A 13,753-nucleotide genomic window follows, 5' to 3' on the forward strand; every position below is an offset into this window, starting at 1 on the left:
TTTAAATTATAAAATGTCATAGGTCCAATAAAAAGTAACCAAGTTGGGAATAATTTAAAAAAATAGATTATTTTGTTTCATTAATTGCATTCAAAATTAAAGTTAAAATATCTTAGTTATCCATTTTAACTTTTATAACATTGCAATTCATTCTTTTTAGTAAATTAAGTTGCCAGCAACCAGGTGAACTTTTTAAGTTTACTGTTGGACAGCAGGCCGACCATTTTAAGTTTTATTAAAAAAGAAAATAAACTTCATGTGAAGAAGAAAATTATTTAAAAATATAAAAAAATCAATAACGAATTATGGCATTAAATACAAAATCACAAAATATGCTACTAATAGGATTAAACCAAAAATAAAAATAATTCATTAATATAAACATTTATGAAGGATTAAGGTTTGTTCACAGTTTTTTTTTTAACAGGAATGAATTAATACTTTGTTTATTATATTTATGAATAATGATAAAATGGAATACTTTCTTTCTCGTTCTGAATATAACTCTTAACATGGTTTGTTCAATTACAGATGATTTTTGAACACAAAATAAATTACGCAAAATTTTAAGGGCTTAACACTTTACTAAGTAGCAATTTTCTAAATATTTAGCAAATTTTAAATAGTGGCAGATTATGAAAATAAACAAGCCTATTAATTGGAATTCTGTAGGCTGGTCATTCCATCGACTGCACTCATAAGACTAAGAATTATGCATATGTCGTATGGCTTTAGAAAATTGCTAAAAGTTAAACTAGTAAGAAGATGAAATCGTTTAAAATTAGGTAAATCATCTTGTTGTTTAGTAAATTGCTAAAAATGGTTTTAAAATTCTATGAAATCGTATAAAATTTTGCGCTAATTTTACATGATCATTAAATTAAGAATCAGAACAGGTTTTTCTTAGATTCAGCTTTAAAGCTCTGTTGTCATTCTATTAGTAAGCATTTGAACTCGCTTTGCATTGCAACTTTTACATAAGACATGATCATCTAGAGGATAACATCCACGACCTTCAGCTTCGGATGAAAGAAGCAATCCGCAATCCTAAAAAATTGATATAAGTGTAATAAATAAATATTAGATTAATTTTGTTTGAGAATTTTTTCCCTCAATCAATTTATATTACCTCGCATTTATAACACTCGAAGTGAAAGCTTCTGTCTAGAGCCACCACTCTAACTGTTTCTTCTTGTCCATGCTCTGGCATAATTGGCAGCTTACAAACACAACAACGCGGAGCGAATTTTCTAGTTTGAAAACCAAGACAATCTTTTTTTAAGGAATTTAAAGAATCAATTGAAAACTTACTTATGAAAATCAGCAATGCAGTAATTTTGATTAGTAGCATCAACAGTAAATGGAATTCCATCAAGACTATTACCACAAACTACACATGTAAAACACTGTGGATGATATGGTTTGCCAGTTGCACGAAGAATACGCTCCAAAATGGGCTTCATGCAAACGGAACATTTTTCCAGTGTATTTAAATAGTCAACTTCGCAGTAGGGTTTACCATCGAGTGCGTAAAATGGTTTTCCTTGCAAATTTATTTGACACTGTGAACATGTAAAGCATGTAATGTGATAGACCTGGTCCATTGCTGTGCAACCAGAATTTTCTCCTATAACTCGCTCGTTGCATGCAACACAAATACCTTTTGTGTTAAAAAATTGTGTAAAATTATAGATTTTATTTTTGTCAAAGCAGCTTTCCTTACCAAAACTGTCAACGTCATTTCCAGGATCCATTGAGTGAACTAAGAGATCAGTCAATGCTTCAACTTCGGCTTCTTTGTGGTTTTGCAATTTTCCACCATTGCTGGAGTCACCACTGCCATCTAGATGAGGAACATTATTCATGCTGACATTGCGCTCGCGATCTGCCATATCTACACTTCCAGCTCTCTCCACTTCAGACACCTGAGGACTATTGACATAGGATGTGTATGGCAAATAATTAGAGCGTGATGATAGTTGACTAGGTGGACGTGGATTTATTGGTTCATAAATTGACTCGTATGTAGAAGATCCCTTTTGGAAAACAAATTTTATAAATAATTATAAGTACAACATAAATAATAAAGATTAATGTGTTTAAATTTTAGATTGATTAGCATTATTTGCATTGTTCTTTTTTTGACGATTTCGAATAATCTATGTATGTTTTTTATGCGCATGAATGTATGTATGTGTGTACCTGTGAAGAACTGCCATAACCATAATAATCCGAAGAGGATTGACCAAAGCTGCGCTGAAATTAGTTGTTAGTTTTTTGTTCTATTTTTTTTCTTCAAGCAAGCAAAACCAAATATTAGTTAGTTCAGAAAAAAACTCCATGTCTGCCCCAAAACATACAAACATTTTTGTATTTATAAGTAGAAATATAAGACATACCTGTGAGCTTGGGCTCTCATAAGAACTATAGTCATTATTATGATAGGACATATTCATATAAGTTTGTTGTTGCTGTTGATCGTTTGACGAGAGTTCAGGGTGTTGTGCGGCTTGATTACTCAATGTACTTATTCCAGAATTTGCCTTGGCATTGACATTCGTTTCATATGCTAACATTGGATAGGAAGGCAGTTTGGGATAGATGTCGGTGGCACGACGTAGCTCACTATATGAAGAACTTACGGGACTAGGAGGTGGTGGAATGTCCTCTTCAGCTACATTGCACTGGTTATTATATTGCAATTGATCGGTAATATTGAGGCCTGCAGACATTTCTAAAGGGGGTGGTGGTGGTGGGGGTGGTAAGTCGTCAACTTTGAAGAATAAATATAAATTCAAGAAAATATTTTTAATTGAAAATTCAGTTTGGCCTTAGATTTTTTATTTTTGTACCGTTAGTATTTGTTTGAAACTTTTAAAATTATAACTTACCATTGTTTTCAAAATTGACATTACTGTAGATGAAATTATTTCCTGCTGGTAAATTATCTTCTGGTGCAGCACCAAATGCATTGATCTGTTTTGTATGACTTATGTTACTGTAGACTTTTAAGCCATCGTTGTTCTTGCGTCGAACTTCGGATAAACAGCCCACTGCTCCAGTTGTGGGTTTGAGATTTGAATACATGTATGATTTGGAACTCGAGGGAACAGCATTGTTGTTTTTAAGTAAACACAAATCACCAGAACTGCTGCCGATTGGACTTTCATTTAAAAACGAGGCTGAAGATGACTTTGCTTGTATTTTGTTTTTCTGCAAAAGACCTTTCTTCTGAAGTTGCTTTTTATGGTGTTCGAGTGCTTCCAATTGTTGGTCGAGTATATCGGGGTTGTCTAGAGTAACTTTGTTATTGCTGTAGATGTGGTGGTTGGAAAAATGTGTCGGTTTGCGTTGCGGCAGAGGAATAGGCAGTCCGGCTCCAATTGCTGATTTGGTATCAACCTTAATAGAATTTTTAATAGTTGCATCACTCTGCAAACGTTTAGAATACAAAGGTTCACATGTTTGTTTAACAACCATACTCTGTGGTACCTAAACCGAACAAAAGGTTATCAAACAAAAAATAAAAACATAAAATAACACAGGACAAACAAAAAATGTTGATAAAAACAAAACAAAAACCTCAGGGAACTGGAAGTTAATTTTTTTGTTCGGCTTTGGTGGTACTGCAGGTCCAACTTTTTTGGGGCTTACTTCATTGAGTGGAACTTTTCCTATTATCGGCGGCGGATTGGCTGCTGATGAATCATTGAAAACTTTTGGTGAAGCTGAAGAATATACCCTTGGCGATAGCGGGTAGTTATTTATGAGTCTTAACTTAGCTAGTTGCTCATCCAAGGGATCCATTATTTTATACTACTGGGATATAAATAAAATATAAATATTTTAACATTTTCTAAGTTAAAGATATTTAAAAAATTACAATTTATTTAACTTTTCATATAACAAACTTGGTTAAAAGAACACATTAGGTGTGTTGTGTTGCAGGGGTTGCCAAAAAACTACAAATTTATGTAGATGTTCTTTCGAATCAAAATTATTTGATCCAATCCTGTTTGCTACCTTAAAAAATGTGTGTGTATTTCTTCATAAAAAAAGAGAACGCATGCCACAAGAGAGCTAAAACTTTCCCCTTCTTTTCTTTACGTAATTGGAATAGCACTTACTACGTTTACATGCCGTTTACATGCAGAATTGAGTCGGAATTGAATGCAGATTTAGCTCCTTGTATACCTAAATCGATTCCACTCGTCGGTGAGATGGATTTGTTGTATAGATGTAGCCCTGTTCTGTAACTGTAGGTCTAACTCAATTCTACCTATTATTGGTTTTTATCATTTTGTTTCCCGCGATTAAAAAGCGATTTTGTTATTTTTATTGTTAAAAAAAAAACAATCTTTGTCTGACCGAGAACTCTTCTTTTATCAGATGTTTCAGTTAACAATTTGAAACAAAGTCGTTTTACCATAGAAAGCATTCAATTTTCTTTGTAAAAAAGGTTTGTCATAAAGCGCGACCTAGGAACTTGCAAAATGTTATGTATCTTTGAAATTCGGGAGATGAGCAGAAAGGTCACTCATTTCCTTATAATTATTATCTTTTATCTTCTTATAAATTAAACAACAAAGGTCAGCTGTCAGATGAGAAAAAATAAATAATACATCCATTTGGGTGTTGATCTCGAGTTATGATATTTACAATTTTAAAGGAGCACAATTTTGAGGTAACATTTCAGATCGCCTCATAAGAGCTGTAAGTGGCGGCGGCGGATTTTAAAATGAAATATAAATACACATCATTTTATGTAAAGAAAATATTTATTCTTAGGTATAGTTAAATTTATTATGAAAATAAAGAATTTAATGCAAAGTTAAATTTAATGGTTAAGCGAAGTTTTCTAAATGTTTGTTCTCCTCGTCTCTATATCACGGCTTCACATTACATACTGCCCCATATCCTTTGAATGCAAGTAAAGTTCTCTCTCCACCTAGCATAGCATCGTCTCACTCTAACATTCCTCCCCCCGTGAATCGCTCTGGGATTCACCATCCAAGCTTATGACAGCTAGTCTTGAGGCTGGTCGACGAATGCATGTATTGGCAGTCCGAACTTCCGCAAATCGTACTTGTCCGTCCTTGGCTGGGAACACATTTGTGACACGACCTTTACTCCACAGGCTGCGCGGCTGATTTGGATCGCATACCAACACGAAGTCGTTGATCTGTAGCGGGCGTACCCTTTCGTTCCATTTTGGTCTTTTCAAGAGTTGAGGCAGATACTCGACAATCCATCTTCTCCACAAGCGGTCTTTTAGGTTAAGAGCAATTTTCCACTGTTTCTTAAGGCAAACCTTTTCATCAGGCGGATATGGTGTCTGGGTAGAATTGACACACCCCAGAAGGAAATGGTTTGGAGTCAACGGTTCCTCATCTTCTGTGGAAAGTGATATGTCAGTGAGTGGGCGTGAATTAATCACATTTTCAGCTTCGATCAGGACACTTCTGAGTGTTTCGACCCTTGGAGCTTCGTTAGAAAGAATCTTCATCATTAGGCGTTTGACGATACGAATTAATCTCTCCCAGCAGCCTCCGGAACTTGGGTTCAATGGGCAATTAAAAATCCATTCTATCCCTCTACTGGTGGCTTCACTTTCAATTCGATCCAGATCGAATAAATGTTGTTCTTTCTTCAACTCTTTTTGAGCCCCGATAAAGTTAGTCCCATTATCACTCCTGATTCTGACTGGTGTTCCTCTCCGATTAATAAAATTTCGAAGACATATGATGAAAGCGTCTGTGGATAAATTTTCGGCTAGCTCGAGGTGCGCAGCACGTACAGTGAGGCAAGTAAAGATGACTCCCCATCTCTTTTCTCTCCGGCGACCAATCGTAACGTTTAGAGGGCCAAAAAGATCAACGCCAGTGTAAGCAAATGGGCGGACGAAAGGAGTTACACGGTCGATCGGCAGTTGACCCATAATTGGCGTTTGAGGTTCGGCTCTATCGATTTTACACTGTTGGCATTTTCGTCTTACCAATTTCAGAAGCATCTTGGGGTGGGGGATCCAGAATTTTTGTCGGACTTCATTCAGGACAACAGCTGAATTTTGATGATGTAACTTCTCATGATAAAATTTCATGATGAGCATTGACAATGGATGCTTTGGTGGCAGTAAAATTGGACGTCTGGCTTGGAATGGCAGGTAGAGGGCCTCATCGAGTCGACCTTGAATTCTTAATATACCCCTTTCATCTAGATACGGATTTAGTGTGTAGATGGAACTTTTCTTGGTCAACGGCTTCGATGACGACAGCAATTTAATTTCTTCTTCATATTGCTCCTTCTGGACGATTTTACAGAGACTGTTTTCGGCGTTCTTGAGTTCGGCAATTGTAAGAAAACAATTGGACGTCTTTTCAATGGGCACAACAAAGCGGAATTTTTGTGTGGCACGAATAACATATGCCATCGTTCTTTGAATTCTCTGGTAGGATGAAAAGAGTTTAAAATTTATTAGAAAATTACCATTCGGGGACTGAAGCAGCAGCAATGGCTTGATTTCTTCGACATCGTTGACTGTTGTAAGCGGTTCAACTATTTTGGCTGGCCATAATTCTTCGGGCTGCTTCAAAAATTCAGGACCAGTGATCCAAACACTGTTTGGAACGAATTTTGGCGAACCGTTTGCTCGAGTGGCTACATCTGCGCTGTTCTTTTCAGTTGGTGTCCATCGCCATTGGTGTGCCTCCGATGAAGTTAGTATTTCACTGATACGGTGAGCCACAAACGCTTTGAAATTTCGTTTGGTTGATCCAATCCAATATAGTAACGTTTTCGAGTCGGTCCAAAAAGTTATCTTAGAAATTTTGATGTCGTGATTCCGAATTACAATTTTACTCAATCGTACTCCAAGTACTCCTGCTTGGAGTTCCAGCCGAGGGATGGACATAATTTTTTGAGGAGCACCGCGCGTTTTACCACAAACAAAGGTAACATCTATTCCATCGTCATGGATTATACGCAAGTATGCTGCGGCAGCGAATGCAACTTGACTTGCATCCACAAAAACGTGAAGTTCAGTAATTCTTGCTGCGGGTAGATGTGATGAATAACATCGGTGGACGTGGAAAGAATGAATGTTTTGGAATTCTGTCCACCATTTTTGCCATCGTTTGTTGGCCTCTGGAGGCAGCTCATCATCCCAGGCAATGTTAGTTTTCCAAGTGTCTCTGACCAGTATTTTTAAATATAGGAGGAACTCTGCTAACAGTCCATATGGATCATATATAGCCATGACTATACCAAGCAATTCACGTTTTGTTGGTGGGCGGCTGCCTTCTAGGACCTCTTTTGGTATGCGATGAAATTTTGTCTTAAATTCAAAAGTATCCGAGGCAGTATTCCAAAACATCCCCAGTACTTTTTCCGACGTGGACTGGCGTTCCATATTAACAGTGCTTGTCATTTCTCTTGATTTGATGTTCATCTCGTTTTGAAGTTTTTTCGAGTTTGATGTAAAATTCCTGAGCTCAAAACTAGCTTCGTTGTTGATGCGGACTACGTCTTTACAAATTCTTATGGCTTCTTTTTCATCATTAAAGCTTGCAACGTAATCGTCAACGTAGTGCTTGTTGATAATGGCTGAAGCAGCCTCTGGATAGTCATGTTGAAAGTCTTGCGCATTCAGATTCTTGACATATTCTGCGACACATGGCGAGCAAATCGCTCCAAAGATCATGGACACCATCACATAGTGATTTATAGGCTGTGTCTCATCCCCATCTCGCCACAAGAATCTCTGTGCTTGTTGATCCTCAGGGCGTATTTGTATTTGCGAAAACATTTCGCGTATATCCGCAGCTACCCCTATTATACCTTCTCGAAATTTAAATAGTATATTTACTAGCGGTTTGGCTTGTTCGGGTCCTTTTAACAGTGCTGAATTAAGGCTTAAATTATTCACTGTGGCAGCGGCATCGAAAACAATCCTGATTTTATCTGGTTTGTGTGGGCTTTGAACAGCAAAGTGGGGTAAATACCACACCGGCTGAGATGAATTATTTATCTCGTCTGGCTGAAGTTTTCTTGCATATCCCTTTTGGATATATTTGGTCATCTCGTCTTTATATTTTTGGGCGAAGTCGGGCTTATGTTTCATTTTGTTTTCGATTCCAGATAAACGTTGAATGGCCATTTGAAAACTGTTTGGGAGGGTCGGTTTCGGCTTCTTCCATAGAAGGCCGGTCTGAAAACGTTTATTAATTCGACAAGTTGTTGTTTCCATCGTCCGACGGGCTGTTTGGTTGTCTTCAGATTCAAGGATACAAGATGACGGATTGATTCCAAAATTGTCGGCGGCAAAATATTCTTGAACTAGGCAGTGCAATTCGTCCTGATGTCGAATCATTAGAACTGTTGGTGTTGACGTCACAATGTTGTTGGTTGGTCCACATGCGACCCAGCCAAGTTTCGTCTTCATAGCCACAGGTTTTTTATCTCCAGCTGAGACTACTGTAGAAGATGTACCGAGATGAATGTTGTCCAGTCCGATGAGAATAGATGGTCGGGCGTTTTTATAATTTCTTAATGGAAGAAACTCCAAATGTTTGTGCTCCGATTTGTTGAACGTCTGCATGGGCAAGTTGACATTGCGCACTGTGCGGCAGTTTGAAATGGTGTAGATATTTGGATCATCTTCACCCCGAATCTCTAGGCTTATAATTTTTGACGGTTCTGTAGTGGTGTTTTGTCCATACCATTGTAGTTTTAATGGCTGCGATCTTCCTTTTAGTCCTAGTGTAGAAGCGACTGCTTCCTCCAGGATTGTCAAAGCAGATCCCTCATCGAACATAGCGAAAACTTCTGTTTTTCCATTTGGACCAAAAAGCGTTACAGGCAAGACTTTAAACAGAAGACTCGTGGAGCTTATAGTTCGGCAACTTAGCAATGGCTGGGCAGCGGCGCCAGCGAAGACGGAGTGGTTTCTTAAATGTGAAGACTCATCGTGTAGACTTGTGTGATGATATTTTCGACACTCTTGTATTCCACACATTTTTCTCTTTCGGCAGTTTGCAGTACTATGACCTTTACGCAGACAAGAAAAGCACAAATGCAAGGACTTTACCTTTTGCCACCGATCGTCTACACTTAAAGAACTGTAGGCACTGCAATTCGAAATGAAATGATTGTCTCCACACAAGTAACACTTGAACGTCAATGTTGGATATGATCCTTCTTGCCCTGTGGTACTGGCATTGTTGTTCACGTAAAGCATCCGACGGGGTTGAGTTTGTGGTTTCAATCTAGAATTGGAAGTTTGTGCAGGTGGGCTTGGCGGCGGTGGCATCAGACATACAACTCTGGCTAGTTGACATAGCCATTTTGAGAAGTCTTCGATTGTTGTATTTTTTGTCAGAGTTGTTGCATGTTTAACCCATTCGTATTGTTTATCTTCGGGCAGCTTCCCAACTAATTCTTCTAGAATTATTGAGTTTTGAAGGCTATGTTCACTCTTGGATGCTTTCAACAATGCAACGACATTGCGAACTTGTGTCGAGTAATCGAGAATTTGATCGGTTTTATTTTGTTTCATGGCTGGGAACTGTTGAATTTTCTGGAGTTGATTCCTTACGAGAATATCTGGCCTACCAAATCGAAACTTCAATTCCTCAATTATCTCTGGAACATTTTCTTTGTTGATAAGCATCGACGTTACTGCTTCTCGGGCTGGCCCGTTGAGGCATTTCTGCAATCTTTGCAAATTTTGACGATTGTTGTAATTGAAGTCAGCTGTTGAGTCTTCGTAGTTGGCGAGAAAAAGTGGCCACTCATCGGGCCGACCCGAGAACGTAGGCAAATCGTGTAGTTTCATTGTTGGAGGTGCGAAGTTGTTGCTCGTTGCTGGTTGATGGCTCCAGGACATTGGCGGTGAACACGGCAGCACGGTTAAGGCGGCAGACGTTGTGTTCTTGATTGCATTTACAGGGATTTCGCTGGCATCTGGTTGGAGCTCAATCGTATTTAGCAAGACATCGTTAGCATTTGGCGGAACGTTGACGGAATTGACCATGTTGGCGGTACTCATTTTGGCCTGTAGCCTTTCTATCTCTTCTTGGCTTTGTTTTGTCTCGCTTTTGAGTTCGGCTACCGATGCACTAAGTTTCTTGAGATTTTCCAAAATAATGTCCAGTTTCGATCCTTCCACCATTGTCTCGTTCGCTCTGTCCCCTTCCTCACTCAAATTTTCTTCCTCCTCCTCATGTCTCCTCGTTCGCGGCATGTTTGATACTTACAGACAGAATTGTAAGCTGGGCTGTGATTGGTCACTTAAGCTTATTTTTTAACTATTCAAATAGAACGCGAATTCTGATTGGTTCGCGCCTTGTGATAACTTTGGCGGCGCGATAAACTTTTTTGTATTATATAATATGTGTATATAGAGACGAAAGATTTTTATTTAGAAAAACATGTAAGTGGCGGCGGCGGATTTTAAAATGAAATATAAATACACATCATTTTATGTAAAGAAAATATTTATTCTTAGGTATAGTTAAATTTATTATGAAAATAAAGAATTTAATGCAAAGTTAAATTTAATGGTTAAGCGAAGTTTTCTAAATGTTTGTTCTCCTCGTCTCTATATCACGGCTTCACATTACATACTGCCCCATATCCTTTGAATGCAAGTAAAGTTCTCTCTCCACCTAGCATAGCATCGTCTCACTCTAACAAGAGCTTAATTTAAGTCAGTGCGACCGAACGCGTGAACGCGAAAAACTTCAAATAATCAGCTTCAATGATGAAAACCAAACTGTATCTAAAACTTGAAACCCAAATTGGCTATTTTTCTGCATCTGCATAATGCAGAAAAATGGTTCTCACAAAAAAACACTCAAATGAAGAAATAAATTCTCGGTGAAGCCATGTTGGTATGCCTACAAGCTAAAGCATGTTAAAGGAAAGGACGTCCACAATAGTGAAGCGTGACAAGAATATAAATTTTAAGCTGTAAAAAAAAAAATAAAGAATACGTATGTCAATTTTGTTGTAGTGCTGTATTTATATAAATTTAACAATCCCAGAGCGAGTTCTTTTCAAAACTTAAGTAAAGATGATTATTTTGAACGAACCCATTAAAATGCTAAAAATTTAAACAGCATCATGTCATAAGTTTTCAACTAAATCCCTCAACTATCCATATAAACCATACATACATGTCAAAAACCTATAAAGTTCACCTAACTTGCAATTTAGCTTCCGCTTTGGCCAATATTTATGTATGTTAACATCTTTTAGGACCCTTGCCACAGCACGAGTGCGAAAAAATATTTTCCCCATAGAATCACTAACAGCGTTGAATTGGCGGCGAACTGCCTAGCAAAAAAATTAGCTTTCTCGAGAGAGCTAGCAAATGAAGTATCGTTGACAAAAAACTAAGGAATAGGAAGAATTCCTCATGTTTCCTACGAATGATCAAACATTTTGACTGCCTTTGTGACCTTTCAGTATAGTGACCAGTTAAGTAATTATTCAGACAGTCCCAGTTGGCTTTCTCGTATTGCCAAACTGTTCTTTTAGGCAACTTTTTCGAAACCAAATAGTTCGATCGTTAGTTGCCTAAACATCGCGCACATAAGCAACTCCAAAAGTAATCATCGAAATAAAGAGGAAAAAACAATTCTTTAGAAGCAATCAAAAAAAACAATAGTAAATGATTTGCTTATTTACGGAAAATTTTAACCATAAAATGAAATACGAATTGGTGCAGAGGCCATATTGTGTCAAAAACTGATAATCAACATTATTCCTAATGTATATGGCGAGGCCAGGTGGGAAAAGAATAATGTCACCAAGCAATTTATCTCTCCGTTTTCTATAAATGTTGACGTCGTAATTAGGAATTATTATTTTGCTCAGTAGTACACGGCTAAAACTCCAAGTACTCCTACTTGGAATCGCTACTTTAACTTTTAGCAATTTGCTATCTCCGTACGACATATGTAAAAATATTTTCATAAAAGCAGTGAACGGAATGGTGCAGTCAACAGTTGGGAATTCAAATTAATAGTTCTTAATCGATCACAAAAACAAAAGTAATAAAACCGATTTCGAGATACGCCTGATTTCTGCAATTGAATTTATATTTTCAGAAGAATCTTCACCGAATTGTCCGTTTTGTATCATACCCATGTTGTAGTGGTTTGATTTTCTACAAATAGAATAACAAACTAATTATATTTTCGCGAAAGCAGAAAACAACAAATATTCAGGTGTTCGCATCAAACCATAATCAGCTGACTTTCAAACTGGATAGCTGAGTATCCAAAAAATGTAGGCGATCCCAACAACACAAACCTACCCACATGACTTTGGTTTTATCCCCCGACCGCGTCCATTGATTTAGCTACTTATTTTCGATTTTCTTTTCGACGCACATCGCCAACCATTGAACACCTCTAATTTTCGATTTGACACTTTGGCAAATGTGCACACGTGTGTATGGTTACAAAAGTCACCCAAGTTGACCATTTACAGTTGTTTTATATATGTTTCCACACTTTGTGGGTCGCAAAAGTATATAGCGCTGCCACGAATGCTGTGTCATACTAAAAAGGTGTAAAAATCGTTTTAAAAAAAACATCGAGATATAAGATTGTTAAATTAAAAGCATTAATTAATTGATGACATAATATTTACAAGCTTATTTTAATAATTTTAATAAAATCGCAAGTTTTAACAAGACGGCTAATTATTTTTTTTCTATATCGTATCTATTTCTTGGGAGTAGTTGTTGAAATTTTGAGCTAATTAATAAAATTGTCAAAAAAATTGAGGTAAAATCTGAACAGTGGAAGTGTCGAGTTAAAACGACGACGTCAAGCAATTCAACAAAAAGGCAAATATATAAAAAAAAGATTTGTAAATGAACACGGGTTAACCTAAGCTAGCTACACAACAGTAAATTCGGGAGGACATTCCAAAAAAAACTGTATTTTTGTAAATAAAATTTATAAATTATTATAACATTCTGTAGCTACTTAAATAGCCGCAGCGCGTGTGTATGATTTCTGTTTGAGAATTCCTGAATTTCAGTTGACTTCAACAATAAAGTCTTCTCTCGGTCCTCACAGACAATCACGAAAACGACAGAGAAGTGTGTGGATTTTTGTGAATCTATAAGGAAAATTACTTTGTTAAAGCAATTGTTTATTATTATTTTTTATTTGATAACCAAAAGTTTTGCAACTCAAAGAGTAATACAATTCCTAATCTCTCTTCCTCTCGTTTTTATTTCTAAAAAAAGAACTTCGACGATTTTGAGTTGAGTTTTCGGTGGAAGTGCAAATTGGAAATAAACATTATTTGGTGAGTTTTTTTTTAAGTTAAATAGCTAAATAGAAGTTCACAAATAATTATATTGCCCGTTTTTGTGTGCTCAAGTTAGGTAAGCGGTCAATGAAGGGGAAGTTTCGGTTCTTGTTTCATAAAAATTGTAAGAATGTGACTCCGGGCGGTCTGGTGTGTGCTTTCGTTTTTCTCTTGGTATTTTTTTGTTTCTTTTTTATCTAAAAGTGAAGCTGACATGGCATTCCAAAAAACGTGTTTTTTGCGTTTTTGATATAAAGTTTTGCCACAGCCACACATGTTAAATTATTTTATTGATGATGTCTGGGTGGTTACTGGCCCTGGTTATTACCTGTATATCTGGCAATTGAGAATTTCAATCTATCTATTAAATGTGAAAACTAAAACTTGGTTAGGTGGTTTGCGAAATTGTTTTTATTATTATTTT

The 13,753-nt window shown here is 36.9% G+C and overlaps 3 protein-coding genes across 13 annotated transcripts in view; 1 reads left to right on the forward strand and 2 right to left on the reverse strand.

The window, feature by feature from the left end:
• LOC129953307 (zyxin) lies at window positions 1-4,091 on the reverse strand. Of its 8 annotated transcripts, none has more exons than XM_056066382.1 (9): window positions 3,896-4,091; window positions 3,583-3,816; window positions 2,892-3,492; window positions 2,400-2,773; window positions 2,203-2,256; window positions 1,724-2,036; window positions 1,312-1,660; window positions 1,130-1,250; window positions 1-1,047 (listed from the first exon to the last, which is right to left on the reverse strand). In XM_056066382.1, the coding sequence occupies exons 2-9, from the start codon at window positions 3,805-3,807 to the stop codon at window positions 916-918; spliced, it is 2,169 nt and encodes a 722-aa protein (XP_055922357.1). In that variant the 5' UTR covers window positions 3,808-3,816; window positions 3,896-4,091; the 3' UTR covers window positions 1-915. The 8 variants fall into 8 exon arrangements, with proteins under 8 accessions (XP_055922357.1, XP_055922356.1, XP_055922355.1 ...); XM_056066381.1 differs by having other exon boundaries at window positions 3,583-3,819; XM_056066380.1 differs by having other exon boundaries at window positions 3,884-4,091.
• An 878-nt stretch (window positions 4,092-4,969) lies between these two features.
• LOC129953217 (uncharacterized) lies at window positions 4,970-10,240 on the reverse strand. The gene has a single exon (XM_056066169.1). It carries the CDS (start codon window positions 10,238-10,240, stop codon window positions 4,970-4,972), a length of 5,271 nt encoding a protein of 1,756 aa, XP_055922144.1.
• Window positions 10,241-12,526: 2,286 nt separating this feature from the next.
• LOC129953287 (eukaryotic translation initiation factor 4 gamma 3) overlaps window positions 12,527-13,753 on the forward strand; it is a 36,734-nt gene continuing 35,507 nt past the window's right edge. For 3 of the 4 annotated variants that reach the window (XM_056066309.1, XM_056066311.1, XM_056066313.1), the window contains exon 1: window positions 12,528-13,326. The gene's annotated coding sequence lies outside the window, so the exon portion shown is untranslated. Of the gene's footprint in view, window positions 13,327-13,753 lie in introns of all 4 variants that reach the window. The other variant, XM_056066310.1, reaches the window with a different exon arrangement.

Source organism: Eupeodes corollae, chromosome X, assembly GCF_945859685.1.
Source record: "Eupeodes corollae chromosome X, idEupCoro1.1, whole genome shotgun sequence".
NCBI lineage: Eukaryota > Metazoa > Arthropoda > Insecta > Diptera > Syrphidae > Eupeodes > Eupeodes corollae.